This window comes from Geotrypetes seraphini, chromosome 10, assembly GCF_902459505.1.
Source record: "Geotrypetes seraphini chromosome 10, aGeoSer1.1, whole genome shotgun sequence".
Classification (NCBI taxonomy): Eukaryota; Metazoa; Chordata; class Amphibia; order Gymnophiona; family Dermophiidae; genus Geotrypetes; species Geotrypetes seraphini.
Window position 1 is genome coordinate 137,655,363 of NC_047093.1, and position 21,915 is coordinate 137,677,277.

At 46.1% G+C, this 21,915-nt stretch overlaps 2 protein-coding genes across 2 annotated transcripts; one reads left to right on the top strand and one right to left on the bottom strand.

Moving 5' to 3' along the window:
- Positions 1–812: 812 nt before the first annotated feature.
- Positions 813–12,276, bottom strand: LOC117368654 (zinc finger protein 398-like). The gene is made up of 4 exons (XM_033962381.1): positions 12,143–12,276; positions 3,766–3,892; positions 2,463–2,576; positions 813–961 (listed from the first exon to the last, which is right to left on the bottom strand). The coding sequence occupies exons 1-4, from the start codon at positions 12,164–12,166 to the stop codon at positions 813–815; spliced, it is 414 nt and encodes a 137-aa protein (XP_033818272.1). The 5' UTR covers positions 12,167–12,276.
- Positions 12,277–15,929: 3,653 nt separating this feature from the next.
- LOC117367463 (DELTA-actitoxin-Aeq1b-like) lies at positions 15,930–21,639 on the top strand. The gene is made up of 2 exons (XM_033960015.1): positions 15,930–16,148; positions 21,103–21,639. The coding sequence occupies exons 1-2, from the start codon at positions 16,045–16,047 to the stop codon at positions 21,512–21,514; spliced, it is 516 nt and encodes a 171-aa protein (XP_033815906.1). The 5' UTR covers positions 15,930–16,044; the 3' UTR covers positions 21,515–21,639.
- The last annotated feature ends 276 nt before the right edge of the window (positions 21,640–21,915 follow it).

Below are 21,915 nucleotides of genomic sequence, written 5' to 3' on the forward strand. Positions count from 1 at the left end.
CTTTCTACATCCTACCTTTCTCAGGTGGCCAGCATCCTTCCTTCCACTCCCTACTCCCTACCAGGTCCAGCATCTCATCTCCTCTTCCTTACCCCCTATCCCCATCTACTACTGCTTTCCCAAAAGTTGCCACCTAGACAGACGACCCTGGATGATTTTCATATGGTTTGAGATCATAATTTTTGTATGTTAGGATCCTAACTTGGCTCTTTTCAAAATTTACCAGGACTGAGTTTCTAACTTTAAGAGCCTTGAAAATGAGTGGCCTAGGGTTATCAGACGTCCGGATTCCCTCAGACATGTCCTCCTTTTGAGGACATGTCCAGGGATCCGGACAGCTTTACAAAACACGGCACTTCTGGCGACGAGTGATATTGGAACGGTATTTGCAAATGGAACGCGGTGATATTCCACGCATGCGGTGATATTCCACGCATGGAACGCGGTGATATCCTGTCACACCAGCGCATGCACGAATGCCATCCGACATCACTCGTTGCTCATGCAGTCCGAGGGGGGCAGGGCTGGAGGCAGAATGGGGAGTGGCTGACCAGAAGGGGCGTGCCCGGGGGTGGGGCCATGGGTCTGGGTTTTCTGTTTGAAAAATCTGGTAACCCTAGGGTGGCCACAGTGGTGGATTTAAGGCAAGGGAAAGGTTAGAAGCTCAGCACAAATTTTCAGCACCAGTTATCTAACTTAGTGTATTAAATCTAGGCAAATGATGACTCGACTCTTTCTCTCTCTCTTGCTCCTAAAAATGATGACTTCCCTATGAATTGTGTGAAAGGGCAGTCCCGATCCTAAAGCGTAGATTATCTCATAACATGTCCTGAAGCCTTATACTTGCCAGTTAAGGGCCGGTGCAATGGCTCAGTCATCTCAAGCTGTAAATGGCCCAGATCATGTGGTTCTTCCTCCTGTTTAACACTCAATGAAAATACAGGCTTGACAACCGCGTGGCCTGTTAGAAGAAAACACAATTCTGTAAGGATTCGCTGAATACTAGATGACAATACGTGAGGAAATTGATTTCAGGTTTCCAAATGTTTTGATCTTAATAGAGTAGTGCAAAAAACCTCCACTTAAATGAAGCTGAGAGTCTGCTCAAATGGAAGAAAAGCCTCAGGTTTTATTGGCAGAGCTCAAGCTCAAACCACCACCCCCCACATCATTGCTAAAAAAAGCTTCCATAGAGTGACAACTCGCTGTTGAGGTTTAAAATAATTGAGGACTGAGATATTTTGCAACTGAAACCACTGTGAGTTTTTTTGCACTACTTTATTTATATGGCCACACTTCACCTTTTGCAATATTGTAGTTATTGAACTTAATAGAAACAAAGACATAGAAACAGAGAAAAAATGAAGGTAGATAAAGGACCATATGGCCTATCTAGTGTGCCTAACCATGCCACCTACTATCCCCTCTTCTCCGTTAGTGATCCAACGTACTTGTCCCAAGCTGTCTTGAATTTAGATACACTCTCCATCTCCACCATCTCCACCTGGAGGTCATTCCAAGCATTCACCTCCCTTTTGGTGAAAAAGTATTTCTTTAGATTACTCCTGAGCCGATCGCCTCTCAACTTCATCCTATGCCCTCTCATACCAGAGCTTCCTTTCAAATGAAAGAGACTCAACTCACGCGCATTTATGCCACGTAGGTATTTAAACGTCTCTGTCATATCTTCCCTCTCCCGCCTTTCCTTCAAAGTATACAGATTGAGATCTTTAAGTCTGTCCCTATACGCCTTATGATGAAGACCACATACCATTTTAGTAGCCTTCCTCTGGACCGACTCCATCTTTTTTATATCTTTTTGAAGGTGCGGCCTCCAGAATTGTACACAATATTCTAAAAATGAGGTCTCGCCAGAGTCTTATACAGAGGCATCAATACCTCCTTTTACCTACTGGTCATTCCCCTCCCTATGCACCCTAGCATTCTTCTAGCTTTCACCGTCCCCTTAAGATCATCACATACTGTCACACCCAAGTCTCGCTCCTCTTCACCTTCTAAACCAGTGGTTCCCAAACCTGTCCTGGGGGACCCCCAGTCAGTCAGGTTTTCAAGATATCCCTAATGAATATGCATGAGAGAGATTTGCATATAATGGAAGTGACAGGTATGCAAATCTCTCTCATGCATATTCATTAGGGATATCTTGAAAACCTGACTGGCTGGGGGCCCCCCAGGACAGGTTTGGGAACTACTGTTCTAAACTATACCATTCAGCCTTGCAATTTCTTAGTATTAAATCTTAGCTGCCAAATTTCAGACCATTCCTCCAGTGTCGCTAGGTCCTTCCTTGTGTTATTCACACCATCAGGGGGGTCTAGTCTATTGCAGATATTGGTTTCATCCACAAAAAAAGGCAAATCTTGCCAGACAGCCCTTCAACAATAAGGCTTCAATTTATAGAACTACAGCCAAAACCTTTCACATTCCAACCGTTTACTTACTGACACTGAGGCTGCCACTGTCTTCTTTCTCTTCCCACTCACAGTGCTGAGCAAAATATTTCTCATCTTCCTTTTTAATCTTAAATACGACATCAGGATGAACAATTGAGTAACCTGTCGACAAAAAAAGAGCAAAATCACATTTGAAATTTGTCCTTGCAAAAGCCACCAGCCGATTCCATCTGCTTTCAGATGAGAGAGAAGGTATGTGGGTGTGTGACCATCCCCGTTATTCTATACCAGGGATGGAGAATGAGGGCCGCAATCCGGTCGGGTTTTTAGAATTTCCCCAATGAATATGCATGAGATCTATTTGCAGGCGCTGTCTCCATTGTATGCAAAGAGATCTCATGCATATTCATTGGTGGAATCCTGAAAACCTGGCTGGATTGCAGCCTTCGTTCCCCACCCTTGTTCTATATACCCGTACACCTGGATTCCATAAATGGCCCCCATTAAATTAGTCAACGAGCTGTTAACAGCCAAGCATTGAAATTAATTGGCTCTAATTTGGATTTGCGCATGGATCTGGCCACAAGTAATTCTATAAAGATCCGTGCCAAAATCCTCCTGTGAGCAACCCAAAAGGGGACATGGGCAATCAGGCATATTCCAATGAAGTACATGCAGAATTATAGAATTTGGGGGATGCGCAACCCAAGTTGCGTGCCAGGATGTCCACCACATTTTAGCCGGTGTAAGTCTTCGTGCCAAAACTCCCTTCCAGCCTTCTAGGCAGCGGCGTGCGGTCAGGGCTTTCGGGGGATTCACCCCACCGCCTAAAAGCCCTGAGGTCAATGCTCTGAATTTTATTGGTTGAGCACGCAACAGGCAGATGCTGCACAGCCTGAAATCCAGATACTGGTCAGGCCTACAAGATCCACAGAACTGCATAGGCTCACCACTTCACATCTGCTGGAGACTGAGAAATACTGATTCTAAGGGGGACTGAACAGGACAGTTCTGGCCTCACTTAGAAATCTGATAATCTCAATCTCCACCTGCTGGTAGGAATGCATAGCCAATCAGTCTGGGCCGAGGGACGAGAAGGAATATGACGTTTCAGCATTGACGAGCAGTGCCATTCGGTTAGCGGCAGTATTCAGACCACTAAACCAGATAGCCAACCGGATAAAGTTAGGACAGTTCCGGAACTGGTTGCCGAGTATATAGGTTTCTGTCATTTTAAGAATATTATACTTATTTCTGCTATTTTATGATTTTATATTATAATGATATTATTCTTAATGATGTACGGTAAATGATATATGGTATATGATAAAAAAAAAAAAAGCAGCTTTACCCCATGACCTCAGGACTCCGTGAATCCCCTTGATGACTTTCTTATACATCTCCTTCTGCCATTCTCCCAAAACATCCCACTCTGCCTCCCAGAAATAAGCAGCAACGTCACTGAATGTGATGGATACCTGAAACGACATTTCAGAAAGTTAGTCAACATTATAACACTGGATTAAGAGGCTCTCGGGGAGAGTAAACTTTTCTGTGCACTTATGCGACGGCAATTCTCGTAAAAGCACATTTTTGTTGATTTTATAAATACACACATTATAAGAGCATAAGAGGTTGCCATAGTAGGACAGACCGAAGCCTAGTATCCTGTTTCCAACCATGGCCAACCCAGGTCCCAAGTACCAGACAGAAATCCATAGAGTGGCAACATTCCAGAGTTGAGATTGTGATGTCATAATGCCTCATTCCACCAATGCCTAGAGCCAACCTCATCAATGATGTCACAATGGCTTCATTGTCCTTGACTTGGCTCACATAAGAGCTGTGATACTGGGAGAGACCAAAGGTCCATTAAACCCAGTAGCTTACAGGAATGGGACAGGGATAGCGACAAAACTCGTGAGGACGGGACAGAGAAATTGAGTTCCTTCAAGAACGGGAAAAAAATTTGTCGTTCTCTACTTCCTATCGCATTCCAAACCATAAAATGCCACCGCTGTGTAGCCTTGTGGTCACTCATGCATTTCGCCTTCCTTTTCCCCACCCCCTACCTTTCCCCCTGAAGCTGTCCCTGAACTACTTTTCAAAGATTTTTATCTTCTGCTCATACGGTCCTGACCCACAGAAGGAGGTTTAGCCCGCTAAAAGCTAGTCAAAATATGCGTTATCCCCATCCCCACCTTTTACAAAACCGTAGTGCGGTTTTTACCTCAGCCACAGCAGTAACAGCTCTGACGCTCATAGATCCTCAAGCTCCCTCCAACCCTTCCGCAAACACCTAAAAACCTGGCTATTCTCAAAACTGTAACACTTCCCCCCCTCTTAGGCCTCTCCCCTTCCCCCTTTACACCTAACTCTTTAATCTCTCCACTGTAGTTCCTCTCTCATCTTTCTTCCTGTAAACCGTGCCGAGCTCCGCATTCGTGGAGATGGTGCGGTATATAAACCCAAGGTTTAGTTTAGTTTAGTTAGTTTAGAATTCCTATGAGCATCAGAGCTGTTACCACTGCGGCCAGCACTAAAAACCATGCTACGGTTTTATAAAACGGTGGTGGGGGGGGGGGGGTAGGATAAGTTAATGCAATAAAAAGCTTACATAACATTTTTTTTTAGTTTATTATTTCTGGTAGTATGTTATTTAAAAAAAAAAAAAGTAAAGTCCCTGTTAAGTCTTATGTCGGTTGCAGACACTGATCATTTCAACTTCAAAGGTGTTACATTCCTGGGTTGGCTTGAATTTATCTCTTTGCTAGGATGATCTTAAGCGAGGGAAGAGATAGGATGTGTTGGGGCGATAAGTGACAGAGAAGCCGTGGAAGTGTTTCTGCCCACTCGGATCTCTGTTGATCTCTTTCATGTCCTCCCTGGAGCGTTTGATCAATTTGGCACCAAAGGTGTTGCAGGTCTGGGCGGTTCTGAAATTTACATTTACCGGTGCAGCGATCTGACCTTGTAAATCGGCCTATCCTGTGCCATAAAAGAGGCAATGTTTTATATTTTTTACTCTGGCCAAGGGCTGATGATACCCTCAGTGTGCATAGGGTTACCAGATGTCCAGGGCAGGATTAACCAATAGGTCCAGTAGGCACGTGCCTAGGGTCCGAAATGGTCAGGGGGGCCCGATGAAGGAGGGCATCAACATTGTTTTTTTCCAAACGGCGATGGGCCCCTCCAGCATCGATCAGCCATGCGGGCCCCCCCCCCCCAATCGGCAATGCCCCCCCCTCGACCAGCAATGCACCCCCCCCCCCATCGACGGAAAGTAAGACAAGCAAGCAGTGCGGGTAAGAAAGGCAGCGGTGCTGCTTGCCCAAAGCTTCCCTCTGACGCAGCTTCCTGTTTCCTCCTGGGCACATGGGGTGGGGCGAGGCAGGGGGCCCAGTGTACTTGTGTGCCTAGGGGCCCTCGACGAATTAATCCTTCCCTGTAGATGTCCGGATTTCCCTCCTTTTGAGGCCCGGAGGCTTTTCAAAACCAGGTACTTTGTCCGGGTTATGAAAAGACTTCTCTAATCGCGTCAGACATGGAGGAAGTCCGCACATGCGCGCATGCATATGACATCATCGCGTGGCATTCGCGGACTTCCTACCTGCCCGACAAGAGCAGGCAGTGGGGTGCAGGACTAGTGTGGGATGGGGGGGCAGGATTAGGGCGTTACAGGGCGGGGATGGGTTAGAGCGGTGGTTCTCAACCCTGTCCTGGAGGACCACCAGGCCTATCGGGTTTTCAGGATAGCCCTAATGAATATGCATGGAGCAGATTTGCATGCCTGTCACTTCCATTATATGCAAATCTCTCTCATGCATATTCATTAGGGCTAACCTGATAACCCGATTGGCCTGGTGGTCCTCCAGGACAGGGTTGGGAACCACTGCCTTAGAGGCAACCCCAACACTGGCAGAAATTCATATTTGCTGCCAGCGCCGGTCCCCCAGGCTTCCTTCTGCCACGTCCCACCCTCTATGATGTCACTTCCTGTTTCCTGTCCAGTGAGACGCAGCAGAAGGAAGCCTGGGGGCTGGCACCAGCAGCAAAAATTAATTGCATCCTTTCCCTTCCCCTTCCCCTGTATCGCATGCAGCAGTGGGAGGGTGGGGGGGTTGGGAAAGAGCGGGTGGGGGGCAGAGAGGAGGACAGGTGCCAGCACTCCCACCGGACGGCTATAAGGTACACTAGGGAGGAATGTGGTTCAGAAATAGGAGTAAAGATGCAGGGAAGCTGCAGAGTTGAGATGAAGAAAGAGCAGTGTGGTGCCATCGCTACGCCACTGATTTAGAAGATGCCATGGGCTCCTGCGTTATGGATAAACCAACCAGTTAGTGCAGTGGTAATGTCACCACACTAGCTACACCCATTCTCTGCCCCTGGCACGCCCCCTCAAAAAAAAGAATACAAAAGAAGAAATACTATGCCCTTAGTGCATACAAGTGTCAAAACCAGCACAAAATACTTTAGCAAGTCCTGATTTGGCCATTTTTGCCGATTTAGGGGTACATTAGCACCTAATGCAGCTTAATAAAAAGGCCCAAATATTACAAATCATAGAGGACAAGATGATACCTCCATAAAGGAACCTTTTCCAGGACCAGACCACTGCACCAGTGACCTTATTCAAAGCAATCCAGGCATGCAAGAAAGCCTGGATAGACACGTCAGATCTCTTAGAGAGAGGAAGAGATAATGGTTACTGCGGATGGGCAGACTGGATGGGCCATTTGGCCTTTATCTGCCATCATGTTTCTGCCTTTGAAGTTGAAAAGATCAAACACTCCTGGAAGAGCATGATGGGAATTAACAGAGACCTGTGATGTTTTAAACTCACCTTCACATGCTCTTCCTCCAATACAGTTTATATCACTCAATACAAGAGGTGTAGAGAAGGATGCTACACTGGAGAAACAAGCCAGATGCTAAGACTAGGATTCATTTACACAGATATCATATTAAAACTTGCAATGCCAACCAGGATAGCGCCTCCAATGGGAGGGATATTATTAAATAAAAGTACCCAGGAAAGGGACTTGGGGGTATTGGTGGACATGACATTGAAGCCGACGGCACAGTGTGCAGCGGCCGCTAAGAGAGCGAATAGAATGCTTGGTATAATCAAAAAGGGTATTACAGCCAGAACGAAAGAGGTTATCCTGCCATTGTATCGGGCAATGGTGCGCCCGCATTTGGAGTACTGCGTCCAATATTGGTCGCCGTACCTTAAGAAGGATATGGCATTAGTCGAGAGGGTTCAGAGGAGAGCGACGCGTCTGATAAAAGGTATGGAAAACCTGTCATATGCTGAGAGATTGGAGAAGCTGGGTCTATTTTCCCTGGAGAAGAGAAGACTTAGAGGGGATATGATAGAGACTTGTAAGATCATGAAGGGCATAGAGAGAGTGGAGAGGGACAGATTCTTCAAACTCTCGAATAATAAAAGAACAAGAGGGCACTCGGAAAAGTTGATAGGAGACAGATTCAAAACAAATACTAGGAAGTTCTTTTTTACCCAACGTGTGGTGGACACCTGGAATGCGCTTCCAGAGGACGTGATTGGGCAGAGTACGGTACTGGGCTTCAAGAAAGGATTAGACAAATTCCTACTGGAAAAGAAGATAGAGGGGTATAGATAGAAGATTACTGCACAGGTCCTGGACCTGCTGGGCCACCGCGTGAGCGGACTGCTGGGCACGATGGACCTCGGGTCTGACCCAGCAGAGGCATTTCTTATGTTCTTATGCCTCTGTGGGACAACATTTCCGAAAACCTGAACACTGCATCAATGGTTTTATGGTGAGGATATTAAAAGAAAATTTTAAGACAATCCAGGAGCGCAACACCTTTGAGATCAAAATGATAAAACATGTTGACACCCACCAGACAGAACTTAAGAAAGACATTGGTTTTCTCTCGCATTAAAAAACATAATTTTCGCTGCTTTGACATCTTCTTATCGCCCTTCCTTATCTCCCAGCCTCCTCTCCACTCCCTCTTCCCATAAGCAGTCATTTGGATACCTTGAAGTTTCACTTTTATATACCAATAAGTTTCTACATTTGTTTATCTCTGATCCGAAGAAGGATTGCCTTCGAAAGCTAATCTGACCATGCTCTAGTTCAGCGGTTCTTAACCTGAGGTCTATCAACCCCTAGGGAGTCCATGGATGGGTTTCAGGGGGTCCGTGAGGGTCAGATTAAAATGAACATTTATATTCACTATACAGCCCGGTACTGTTGTTTTTTTCCTCACAGATAACGAGTTTACATCATTACAATTTTATGTCAAATAATATTTTATTGATGACAAATCCAGAATAGAAGCAAAGAACACCAAAACCACACTGCAAAATACAATCAAAGATAAAGCGCAAAGAGAATGAATCAACAAAGATAAAGTCATCAAGAATTTTCATATGGTAAGGCTCCCTCGACCCACCCACAACACCCCCCCCCAAAAAGAAAGAAAAAAAAAACAACATCCCCCCCATGTATTTCCCCCACAAAACACAGATACCTCACTCCCCCCAACAATCGAGAAAACCAATTGACACAGTGTCGGCGAGCTGTACTCTGATACTCCCCGACAAGCAACGAACAATAACCCTCCAAGCCCCCCCCAGGAAAGAAACCCCCATTTCCCACCAATGGATCCCCTCCCCATGAACCATACATCATTACAATTTTAAAAATTAACAACCGGAAATTGTGTATTTGTGTTTATAACTCCCACAATTTCCGGTTGTTAATTTTAAAATTGTAATGCTACCCCATTGCGAGAGGAGTCTACTATTGAACTGTTAGCATCTACTGGGGTCTTCTGTCCTCTTCTGTACTATCCCTCTTCAGACTCATTCTTACTTGGATTCTCTTATGGGGTTCATTTCACTTTCTCTTTATTTTTTCCTCTTCTTCTTCCCTTTTTGACCTAGTTTTCCTCCCCATTTTGTCTATTTTGTGTATTTCGTATATCTATATATTTCACAGGTCGGGAGTAGGGGTGGGTGGGGAGTTGGGGGGTGGTTTGGATCCGGTTTTCTACGGTGTATTCTAATGTATGTTATAGTATTGGGGTGTTACGATCTGTCCTGGGGGGGGGTTTCAGAGGGTTTTACATGAAAAATTGTATTGAGCACCTCTTGATCCTGAGACATCTGATCTTGGTTGTGTTTATGACCTTTGTCTCTGTATGCCCGGTAGGGCGTTTTTTCTGGATTGGTGGATGTCTGTTTACTCTGTTATGTTCTGTATGTACTGGTTTGCTCAATAAAGAAATATTATAAATTTAAAAAAAAAAAAAAAATTGTAATGCTGTAAACCGCTTTGGAAATGAAAAGCAGTATATCAAGTCACAATAAACATGAAACTTGAATTTGCACAAGAGGATTATATTTCATAATTCTAATGAGTGATCATTATTTTTTGCATAAAAAGGAGTGGGTTTTTTTTAGATTGTTTACTTTAAAGTTTAATAATACTTTGTGTGTGTCATATATGGATGAGACAATCAAATCTCGATAAATAAATTACATCACGGGGTCCTTTTATTAAGGTGCGCTAAGCGATTTATCGCATGCGAAATGCTAATGCCCATAGGAATACAATGGATGTCTTTGCATTTAGCATACGCTAAATCGGTTAGCACACCTTAATAACAGAACCCCTATATTAACTGCATGCAAAGTTGTGTTTATGTGAATATTTCTGGGGAAGGGAGTCCATAGCTTTCATTAGATTCTTAAAAGGGTCCGTGACTCAAAAAAGGTTAAGAATCACTGCTCTAGTTAGTTAAACTGAGTACCAGAAATTATTCCATCCCTTCTCGGTCACCTATATCACCCTAACATGCATGCACTGCTGCCCCGCCTCCGCTCCACCCAAACTGCGCCCCTGGAAGAGCCTAGGCACACACAGACACTCAAAAATGGGCACTGAAAAAAAAAAATCTGTGTTTGTCACTGTTCTATAAAGGACGTGGACCCAATGGTGTAGCAAGGGTGAGATGGGCCCAGGGCCACTCCTCCGCCCTCTTCCCCTCCACCCCCACCCACTCCTTCCCCATCCCCTCCTGCCGCACGCTCCCCTTCCTTTCCCCGTACCTCTTTCACATTCCTGGCTGTCGGCTCTCCCTGTGACATCACTTCCTAGATGCGGGTCCAGGAAGTGACATCAGAGGAAGAGCCGAAGTTGGTGCGACAGCAGGTTGGGGATGCTGTTCGCACTGGAAACGTTAAAGAGGTACAGGGGAAGGGAAAGGGCGCACATGTGCAGCGGGGAGGACAGAGAGGAGGACGGACGCCAGCACCCCCACCTGACTTCACTCTCCCTACTCCTCCTTACTGCGCCACCGCATGGACCCTTTTTAAAATGGTGCATAGCAACGATTTCCATACCAAACTTTGACTGCCAGATTTATGCCAGCTGAAACCTGGTACAGAAGCATAGTGAGGGAAGGAGGCACCTGGGGCAGATGCGCCCAGCAGCACCACACTGCCACCCCTTGCACTCTTCCTCCCCCCACCCACACATATCTCTTCAAATCTATGTTGGCAACAAGTAGCATCTCCTGCCTGCTGCTCACGCCAGTCTCAGCTCTCCCTCTGATGTCACTTCCTGTGACCAGGAAGTGACATCAGAAGGAGAGAGCAACAGATAGGAGATGCTGCTCGTTGCCAGTGAAGATTTGAAGAGGTGGGTGGGGTGTAAAGGAATAGAGGTACTGGCACCCCCCCTTGCTATATCACTGACCTGGTATAAAAGTTGATCCCCAAGTTAGCCGTGCTTACCCAGCAGTTGTGTAGCGAGGATGAGAAGTGCCCGGAGCCTTGGCACCTCTCTCCCATCCTCTTCTCTGCCCCCGCTTCTTACCTGCCACACCTACCACACGCGTGCGCCCCTTCCCTTTACCTCTTTAATTTTCCTGGAGTGAGCAGCATCACTAACATGCTGCCGCGTCGGCCTCTACTCGCCTTCAGATGTCACTTCCTAGATGCAGGACCCAGAAGTGACGTCGGAGGGAGAGCCGACATTGCCAACATTATTGTTCGTGGCTACGAAGAGCTAGATGTACGGTTGGGGGGGAGTGAAAGCATGTGCGCAGATGGGGGGGGAAGAAGCGGGAGAGTGCAGAAAGGAGGACAGGTGCTAGCGCCCCCACCAACACAGTGCCCGTGACAGACCACCCCCCACCCTCCCTTACTATCCCTATTATCCAGTATTCTATTCTGCGCACTTAACGTTTTGGAACTCCCCTGGCCACACCCCCTTTTGGATACACGCTATGGGAGTTAGGCGCCCTGCCTTATAGAGTAGCACGATACCAGATGCATGAGCAAATTTTAATGCATGCCAATCAATATCCATAGTTGGTTGTGGACGCCCAGTTATTGAGGGTTAAGAGCTCGTTAACCAATTAATTTGCACGCACCTCTTGGCAGAGCGCCCACATTTGGGCACTGCGTATAGGATCCGGCCAGCGGAGAGAAATGCCACTCGCCAGATTTCTTAAGTGTTGCCCTTTCAGGTTTCCCTCTGCCACCAGAAACAGAAGCAACAGCCTATCTCTGAGATCGTCTGCATATCGGAGCTGGCTAAATTTCTCTGCCTGTCTCTCTCCCCAGTAGATCATGGCCTCAAGGCTCTGTCTTTACACTGTGCTAGGAGGAGGGAAGGCTGGGAGTCTGATGCTCTGAATAGAAGAAATGGGCAAGGGCTTCTTACCGGCTGAGATGGCAGGGCAGACATTTCTCCTTCTGGATTGTGAAGCAGTGGGAAGGGGTCTGAGGCTGCAGATACTGAGTCTTGTCGGATGCTGAGAAAGAGGAGGCGGGAGATGGCTGCTTTTCATCTGAAGCCTTTGTGCTTGTCAGAGCCCTGCAAACCTGAAAATGCAGAGTGGGAGATCAAGTCTCTCCTCTAGAGCTTGCTGCTGTGAGCCCGCCTGCCAAAGGTGGAGCCCAGAGGCATCAGCGGGGGTGCCGGGGTGAGGGGGTGGAGGAGGGAAGGAAAGAAAGAACAAGCCAGGGAGTCAGGGTAGCCCTGATGCATCTTGGGACTTGTAGTTCTAGGGAAATGATTCCCAGCAGCACATCTGTGGCTGTTCAGGGCTGTCTGCAGATGTCCACAAATAGAGCGCGGTTGCCACGATAATCTACATGAAGGTATAGAGACAGCGGTTAATATACAAAAAAAAAAAAACAAATGTAAATAAAATAATGCAGAGTGAAATACTTTTTATTAAAGTAGCAAAGTTGCCACGTTAATCCACTTGAATGCAGAGAAATCCACAAGCATAAACACAAATAATATAAACTGATATATATTTTTAATTAAAGCAGTTTGGTCCTCGGCAATAAGCGTGAACGGTTTTGGATACATATGTTCAGTGGCATAGTAAGGGTAGGTGGCAGCCCCTGTGCCCTCCTCTCCATGATCCCCCCCCCCCCTCACTCCTTCTCACCCCCCACTCCACACTCAAGCTCTTCCTCTCCCTGTATCTCTACATCTTCACCAGTGCGAGGGGCTTCTGCAGCATGCTCCTCGCGCCAGGGAAGTTAAAAGAGGTACGGGGTAGGGAAGGGGTGCGAGCATGCGTGGCGGGGGCGGGGAATGTGCAGGGGAGGGGAACCACCGCCCTAGGCACCTCTCATGCTCACTACGCCACTGTTTGTGTGATGTATATTTCAGGATGGATCTTTTTCTTCACACCTTGAGCCAGCTACAATACTGAAACACTCTGGAATGTTGCTGCTCTTTGGATTTCTGCCTGGTACTTGGGACCTGGGATGGCCACTTGGAAGCAGGATACTGGGTCTGTCCCAGTACGGCAGCTCTTATGTGAGCCACATTAGGGACAATGAAGCCATTGTGACATGACTGATGAGATTGACTCTTAGGCATTGGTGGAATAAGACATTATGACATCACAATCTCAGCTCTGGAATGTTCCTACTCTTTGGGTTTCAGCTTGGTACTTGGGTCCTTGGTTGGCCACTTGGAAACAGGATACTGGGCTTGATGGACCTTCGGTCTGTCCCAGTACGGCAGCTCTTATGTGAGCCAAGTTTAGGACAATGAAGCCATTGTGACATCACTGATGAGATTGGCTCTTAGGCATTAGTGGAATGAGGCATTATGACATCACAATCTCAGCTCTGGAATGTTGCCACTCTTTGGGTTTCTGCCTGGTGCTTGGGACCTGGGTTGGCCATTTGGAAGCAGGATATTGGGTTTGATGGACCTTAGGTCTGTCCCAGTACGGCAGTTCTTATGTGAGCCACGTTTAGGACAATAAAGCCATTGTGACATCACTGATGAGGTTGGCTCTTAGGCATTGGTGGAATGAGGCATTATGACATCACAATCTCAGCTCTGGAATGTTGCCACTCTTTGGGTTTCTGCCTGGTGCTTGGGACCTGGGTTGGCCACTTGGAAGCAGGACACTGGGTTTGATGGACCTTCGGTCTGTTCCAGTACGTCAATTCTTATATTCTTCTTCTCATACTGACATCCCATTAAGCACCACAAAACTAAGCTAGCCAACTTGATAGCCCTGAAGGACAGCACCTTGCAAAACCAGAACACAGAGATGCCAAGTGTGAACTATTCCAAAAAGTGTGATTTACCAGGCCAAGGAGTGAGATTGAAGACCAAGAGTGAGATTTTTCAGACCGTACATCCAGGGTATAAATCTAGAACTATGTTACTGTATTTAAGTATAGTACCGGTTTAAAAATGAATCAAGGCGGCATTAAATGATATTAGCTGTTCTTTGGAGCCTTATGAACTAAATACTAAAAGGAAAATGTTAAAACAGTCCAAGATCTTTGAAGTTAAGATGATGAAATATTTTGACAGGGACTTAACACAGTTCTGAGTTTTCTATCACATTCTAAACCATAAAATGACCCCGCTTATCACCTTCTGATTAACCATCCATCTCTTCCTCTGTTCTCCCTCCCTCCCCTTCCTTTCCCCATGAAAGTGTCACTGGAATAATTTTATATATATCATATCTCAAAAGCAAATTATATCACTTGTCCACATAATCACCGTGTTTTGCCTTACTAACTAGTCACATGACCTTCTGAGACATGCCCTCTTACCATTTTTCCTGCAAAAATTTGAAAGCGCAGACAATTTTTGAAGGACCCCACCACTGCACTGGTCGCCTTACATGAAGAAGGATACGGTACTACTCGAAAGGGTCCAGAGAAGAGCGACTAAAATGGTTAAGGGGCTGGAGCAGTTGCCGTACAGCGAGAGATTAGAGAAACTGGGCCTCTTCTCCCTTGAAAAGAGAAGACTGAGAGGGAACATGATCGAAATATTCAAAATAATGAAGGGAATAGACTTAGTAGATAAAGACAGGTTGTTCACCCTCTCCAAGGTAGAGAGAACGAGAGGGCACTCTCTAAAGTTAAAAAGGGATAGATTCCGTACAAACGTAAGGAAGTTCTTCTTCACCCAGAGTGGTGGAAAACTGGAATGCTCTTCCAGGGGCTGTTATAGGGGAAAACACCCTCCAGGGATTCAAGACAAGTTCCTTCTGAACCAGAACGTATGCAGTAAGGCTAGACTCAGGGCACTGGTCTTTGACCTAAGGGCCGCCGCGGGAGCCGATGGACCACTGGTCTGACCCAGCAGCGGCAATTCTTATGTTCTTATATATATATATATATATATTATATAAGGGTTCTTCAAAAAGTTTCTGCACTTTTATTTTTTTTAATACTATTTATTACATATCTCATAAGCAAATTACATCACTTTTGCCTGACTAGTCACATGACATTCTATGACACGCCCTCTTACCACTTCTCCCACCCCCAACCATTTCCTGCAAAAATATGAACGTGCAGAAACTTTCGGAAGAACCCTCGTATTTCCATATTGGCATCTTTCCCTCCTATTGCCCTTAGTCAAAATGGGCACCCACCGCGTGTCAATCATGGACAAACGCTGCTTACAGAACTGCAGCTAACAAGGACCCTAGGCATTTTAGAGGCCTTCTAGCACCTTTTAGCATTTTAGCACCTAGGGTTCTTGCAAAATCGCGGCCTGTGGCTCTTAGCAACACTGAAGTCCGGTGCCACCCTTAAACATGCCTACTTCTGGGGTATAATTTTTTCCAATGTGTTTTTAATTGGTTTTTTAATGATGCCCCCAATTATCACGCCACTTAAAACCAATTAAAACACTTAAGTTAGGCGCCAGTAGGAGCAAACTAGGTACCTGCCAGCACCAAACTTTCGGCATCCTTTGCAGAATCAGGGCCAATATAAAAAATATCATCTTCCTTTCTTTCTTGTTTTATTTTCTCACATTGTTTTATATCTGTTCAAAATAAAGAAAACACATGTCCTGGAGGTTTTGGGCACTTTAAAGAGAGTTGGTCATCCTAGCCAAGAAAAGCTGTTTATTTTCCTGGGACGTGCGAACAGTGCCAAGCTGCATTCTTAACTCTGCTATTGGTTGGCAATGGCTATCCTCAAACATTCTGGTTCCTTCCTGCCCAGCCCTCCGAAGCAACAAAGCCAGAAAGAAATTTCATATCCTTTTCTCAACTCACAGCCAGACCTCAAGGCAGAACAGCGTCGAGATAGAACGAACCCACTGCTCACATGGCTTCGTACATAGAAGAAATTGTGGCCAACACGGACAGCGGCAGATGTGTTGGGATCGAAATCCGGAACAATTCCAAGTACATCACCTTGTGCAAACCCAGGTAAAGACCCAAAGGCCGAGCATGGAGGATTTATTCACAAGGGGAAGGAGTCCGGGTGGGTGAAAGGGGATGTAGATATCAACAAAATGTCATGCTGAAGTTTTCGATGGGAGGGGAGGGAGCAAAAGTTAACATTTTCGGGTTTTATCTTTATGGGAACAGCAAATGGAAGGTAGAGAACCAACAAGAGAAGAAACAAAGATTGAGAAATGGAAGAAAACAAAGATACAAAAGGGGAGAAAAGTACAGTAGTTTATTGTTTATTAAAAATTTTCTATTCCGCCCTGTCTCGCAAGACCGAGCGGAGTACCAACTAATAAAAGCATTAAAAGGAACTCTTTATAATAGTACAGAGATGGAGAAGCAGAGACAGAGGCAGGAAGATAACTAAAAAGAAATGCAGGTGAATAAAGAAAGAGGAGGCAAGACAAAACGATACAGAGATGACACAAAGGCTTGGGAAAATTATAGCACGGAAACAGTGAAGGGGTAGGGGTATGATATATATCTCTGGACAGATTTGTAAAAGTGTATATACGTGTTAAAAATTAATAAAGAGAATGAAAATGGAAAGTGAAAGTAGGGGCAGAGGTGGGAGTCACAAGAAGGGAAAAATGGAAGAGGGAGAGGGAAGAGAGAAACGAGCCGTGAAATAACACTAAAACAGGAAAGAGAAATGAGAGGGAGAGAGAACAGAAAGGCTGAGCAAGACAGAGACAAAAATAGGGAGAATCCATGAGAGAAGAGAGAAAGGGAAGGAATGGGGAAAAGAGAACAGGGAAAACCAGCACCAAAGATTTAAGAAACCTTCAGAGCCTTCTTTTTTAAATAGAGATCTAATGGTTTCCTCTCACATCTGAAAGAGAAAAAGCAGATCTACACCTACCACTACTAGTAATTATTTCTTGAGCGCTACCAGATGTGCGCAGCGCTGTACGGAGTTTTACAATCGAAAGAGCTTACAATCTGAACAAACAGGATGCCAGGATGAGGGATGGGGGGGGGGGGTTAATCTGCTGGCTAGGGTGATAAGCAGTAGGGAGTTGGGTTATGAATTGAAGGGTATATCAAAGAGGTGGGCTTTCTGTCTACTTTTAAACAAGGGAAGGGGCGTGACGGACGAACCCTGGCCGTTTATTCCAGGCAAACGGAGTCAACAGAGCACAAGGGATCTTTCTCGGCCAAAGGCGGGAAATTTCATGAGCCAGAAACCATTTTTATCTCCTGAAAGGAGAGGGGTTTGTGTTTGGTTTTTTTTTTACATATTTGTTGCAAAGAAAGTGCCCCTAAAATCAATGAGTCATCCACTCTGTATACATCATTTATAAAGCTACTACTACTATCACTACTGGTTATCCCTTTTACAGCGCTAGTTGGCATACTCGGCGCTTTAAAATTACTTATAACAGACAGCCCCTGCTCCGTGAGCTTCCTACCTAATCAAGAGAAATGTTCAGGTCTCAAGTGATATTGGAAAGTCATTTATTTAAAAATGGCAGGACCAAGGCTGAGAGTGTGTGAATCATGGCGGGACTTAATTTGGGGGGGAGGGGGGGAATGGCCTAGAACGCAGTTCCACTGCTTATTTTCAGACTCCGGTACAGCAGGGGCGTTCTTCTCCATTCCCTCCCTTCTAAGCAGCCTACAGGGAAGAGGAGGGAAGGCGGTGAGCACAGAGTAGTAACATAGTAGATGACGGCAGATAAAGACCCGAATGGTCCATCCAGTCTGCCCAACCTGATTCAATTTAAATTTTTTAATTTTTTCTTCTTAGCTATTTCTGGGCAAGAATCCAAAGCTCTACCCAGTGCTGTGCTTGGGTTCCAACTGCCGAAATCTCTGTTAAGACTTACTCCAGCCCATCTACACCCTCCCAGTCATTGAGGCCCTCCCCAGCCCATAGAGCAAAGAACAGTCACTACTCCCTAAACCAGATCCTCTTCTCCTAGAATGCGACCATTCATCACGGCCATTGAAAAGCCACTGGTTCAGCCCAGCCCTTTCTTCACCGCCATTTCAGCGTGGCCCTTTTTTTCACTGGATTGTTCAGCGCTGCCCTTCATGCTGGATCGAGGTGGAGTGCTGATGGGGGGGGGGGCGTTGCTGGATTGAGGTGGAGTCCTGATGGGGTGTGGGGGGGGGGGCATTGACCCCACCACATGCACCACAAGACATGCTGGATTGTGGAAACATTTCCTCCCCCCCTCTCCCACTACATATGCCACGAGTGGTGATTGGGGGTGGGGGGCATCGCACTACCACCACATGCGCCGCATGCTGGATCGGGGGGGGGGGGAATTGCCCCACCACCACATGCGCAGTGGGGACAATGCCCCCCTCCCCCACATGAACCATATTATGGAGACCCGGGCTGCGCTGAACTGTCCCACAATGAAAGCGCAGCGCTGAAGACTCTCGTGATGAAAGGGCTGCATTGAACTGGCAGCTCTTAAACGGTCGCCACGAATCGTCCTCGACCCTTCTGTTGCTCCTGGCCCACCCAGGCCTCTCCTAGCTCCCTAGTTCCACTTTCTTTTTTTTTTTTATCTACAAATTAAACCCTGATCGCAAGCCTGGGATCCTAGCCTGGACATGAATATGTTAGCAAAAGAACAGGAAGCAGCAACGCCTTAGGAAGTCTGTTCCAAATGTACAGTTCAGCAAAGCAGAAAACACACAGCTGGGAGTTGGAAAAAGGATAGAAAGAAAAGTGACTTCCTGATGAGCGGAGTTCTTGAGAAGGGATGCATTTCATGGGATTTATTCACTGCCTTTTCAGGAAGAGATTCACCCAAAGCGATTTACAATACATTGAAGAGTTCTAACGTCTTCTATTTAAAACCATGAACGGAAACAGCCCAATCCCAGCCTAAACAACCGCCTTGTGACCCTGGGCAAGTCACTTAATCCTCCAGAGCCCCAGGTACGTTAGAGAGATTGTGAGCCCGCCGGGACAGATAGGGAAAATGCTTGAGTACCTGATTGTAAAACCGCTTAGAAAACCTTGATAGGCGGTATATAAAATCCTAATAAACTTAAACTTAACTTAATCCAAACTAGAGAATGACACGGAGACAAAATTCATCACCGTTCCCGTCCCCGCGGATAACCGCGGGAAATAATCCCATGTCATTTTTTCGTGTCTATTTCAACCTCAGTCCTTCTACACCAGCATTCTTCAAAGCAAAGCTTGCGGGTCAGTGGTTGTGGCCATTCATACTCTGATTCTTATGGGAGCCAAGGATAATGAAGCCATTGTGGCATCACTGATGTGATTGGCTCTTAGGCACTGGTGGAATGAGGCATTATGACATCACAATATCTGCTCTGGATACCAGAGACTGTCATTCTGTAGTGTCTGTTTCAACCTCAGTCCTTCTACACCAGCATTCTTCAAAGCAAAGCTTGCGGGTCAGTGGTTGTCAGTGGCCATTCATATTCTGATTCTTCCCTCGCTCCTTAAAGAATGATATGAAGATGGTTTCCCGCGGTTATCCGCGGGGACAGGAACGGTGATGAATTTTGTCACCGTGTCATTCTCTAATCCAAACTACCTCAACCAGACAAAGGAGAACCCACGCTCCATTCACATACCCCCCCAATCAGAGAAGTCAAATGGAAAAAACTGTATAATGGCCTCCTGGCTACACAAGCAGCGAGATTAGACCGCCAACTCTCTACTTTGCTGATAACAACCCCTGACTACAGAACATTTAGAAAAGAAATAAAAACTATACTATTTTAAAAAATCCCTGACACCCAACAATCGAAACCAACCTAATGCCTCCCCACTAGTCTAAAACAACCTAACGCCACAAGAACCACCTCATCTCTATGAACCAAGTTGACTACTCCCTAACTAGTCTATAATTCCTCTGGAAATGGCCAGATAGATCCTTTTTGTAATCCGCCTTGAACCGCAAGTTAACGGCGGAATAGAAATCACTAATGTAATGTAATGTAATCAGATACGCGAATATTTTCTCCAGTTGCGTAGTAAGGTGGGGGGCAGAGGAGGCAGACCATCCTGGGCACCATCTTGGAAGGCGCGCCAGTGCTACCAGTGCCTCTCCCTCCCCCACCCGCTCCACTACGTACCTCTTGAAATGTTCGCCAGCACAAGCAGCATCTTCCACCTCCTTCTTGCACCAGCCTCGGCTCCCTTTTGACATCACTTCCAAGCCCTGCCCAAGGACTTCCTTGGGCGTGGCCTGGACGTAGCTGGGACTTAGCAGTCATAGTCAGGCCGCTAACCAGTTAAGAATGAGCTAAAGCTCGGACAGAAAAATACAATGAGGTAACCGGGCACCAGTCTGAATATTGGCAGGTGCCTGTTAAACTTTTGATAGCCCTACCCTGACTTCATAAGCAGCCTCAGTCATGTTGCGGTTGTCTTGCCTGGAGTACTCTCTTACCCGTCAGGTTTTCAGGCTAAGCCGAAACTTGATTTGCATACACTGCCTCCATTAGATGCAAATTTATTTCATGCATATTCATTGTGGCTATCCTGAAAACCTGATTGGCAAGGGGGCACTTCAGGACCAAGTTGAGAAACACTTGCCTAGTTCATGTTAGGGTTACCAGACATCCGGATGTACCCGGCCATGTCCAGGTTTTAAAAAGCTTCTTCTTTGGGACCGCGTCGGGATGGCATCGGCACTTATGCGGATGCAATGCGGTGACGCACCCGCCTGGCATCAGCGCATTGCATCTGTGCATGCGCGGATGCCCGTCGGCCCGCGAGAACAGGTTGAGGGGCGAGGCTTGGGTGTGACATGGGCGTAACAGGGAGGAACTAGATGGGGCTATGGGTCTGAATTTTATTTAACTAAAATCTGGTTACACATGACCATAGCCTGGAGAAAGAACAGTTCTCCCTTTACAGAGCAAACAGTTAAATAACAAGACCAAAACAGTTCTTCTTTTCACGTAGCCATTATCTGTTTTTTTATAGCACATATTGTGAGAGCGGCTGTGTCTTCACTCCTCCAGGCCCCACTATCCCACCAGGGAAGAAAGACTACTGCGTCTTCACCAAGACACCCAACACAGCTTGTGGGAGCGTGGGGGTGCTCCTCTATCGCTTCTCCAATTTCTCCCTGGCCATCATGTTTTCCAACCCCTATGATTATCTCCTCTACAACATCAACTATGGCCTCTACATCACCGACCCATCCATCGAGGCCGGCAAGCCACTCTTCAAGAGCATGTACTATGACCTTGCTCCAACCTCTTACTTCCAGCGCACTGAGATCAAGAGGGAAAGCCGGGCACTGGTGGTGACCCAAGAGAACCTGCGTATCTCAGCCACCATGTCCAGTAACAAAAAAGCAATCATAAAAATCGACGTTGATGACCTGCCATAGAAAACAGTTACAGATGGTCCCTGGTTAAGCAAGATTGTCTTCCTTAACTAGCCTAAAACCGGACCATGATTTCACTTTCTTTCTTCTAATAAATTTAGTTCCTTTCTTATTGAATTTCAACAGGTTATCTGCGGACTATGATAGCTTTGTTTGTTCTGTAAACCCTCTGAGACAGATGACCTGTACGATACTTATCTCTGAAGTCTGGAGAGTCAAGAGAGAGAAATTCAGGACCTCATATCAGAAATTTTAAATTTCTCCCTAACTTTAGGCTAGAATGTAATGTACATGCCACATGATATACAGGCGGCCATTTTGTTTTCTAGTGATCATGTATATCACGCCTCACTTCAAAATCTCTACACAGCATCCTTCCCCCCCTTTTCCCACTATCTTGGCTC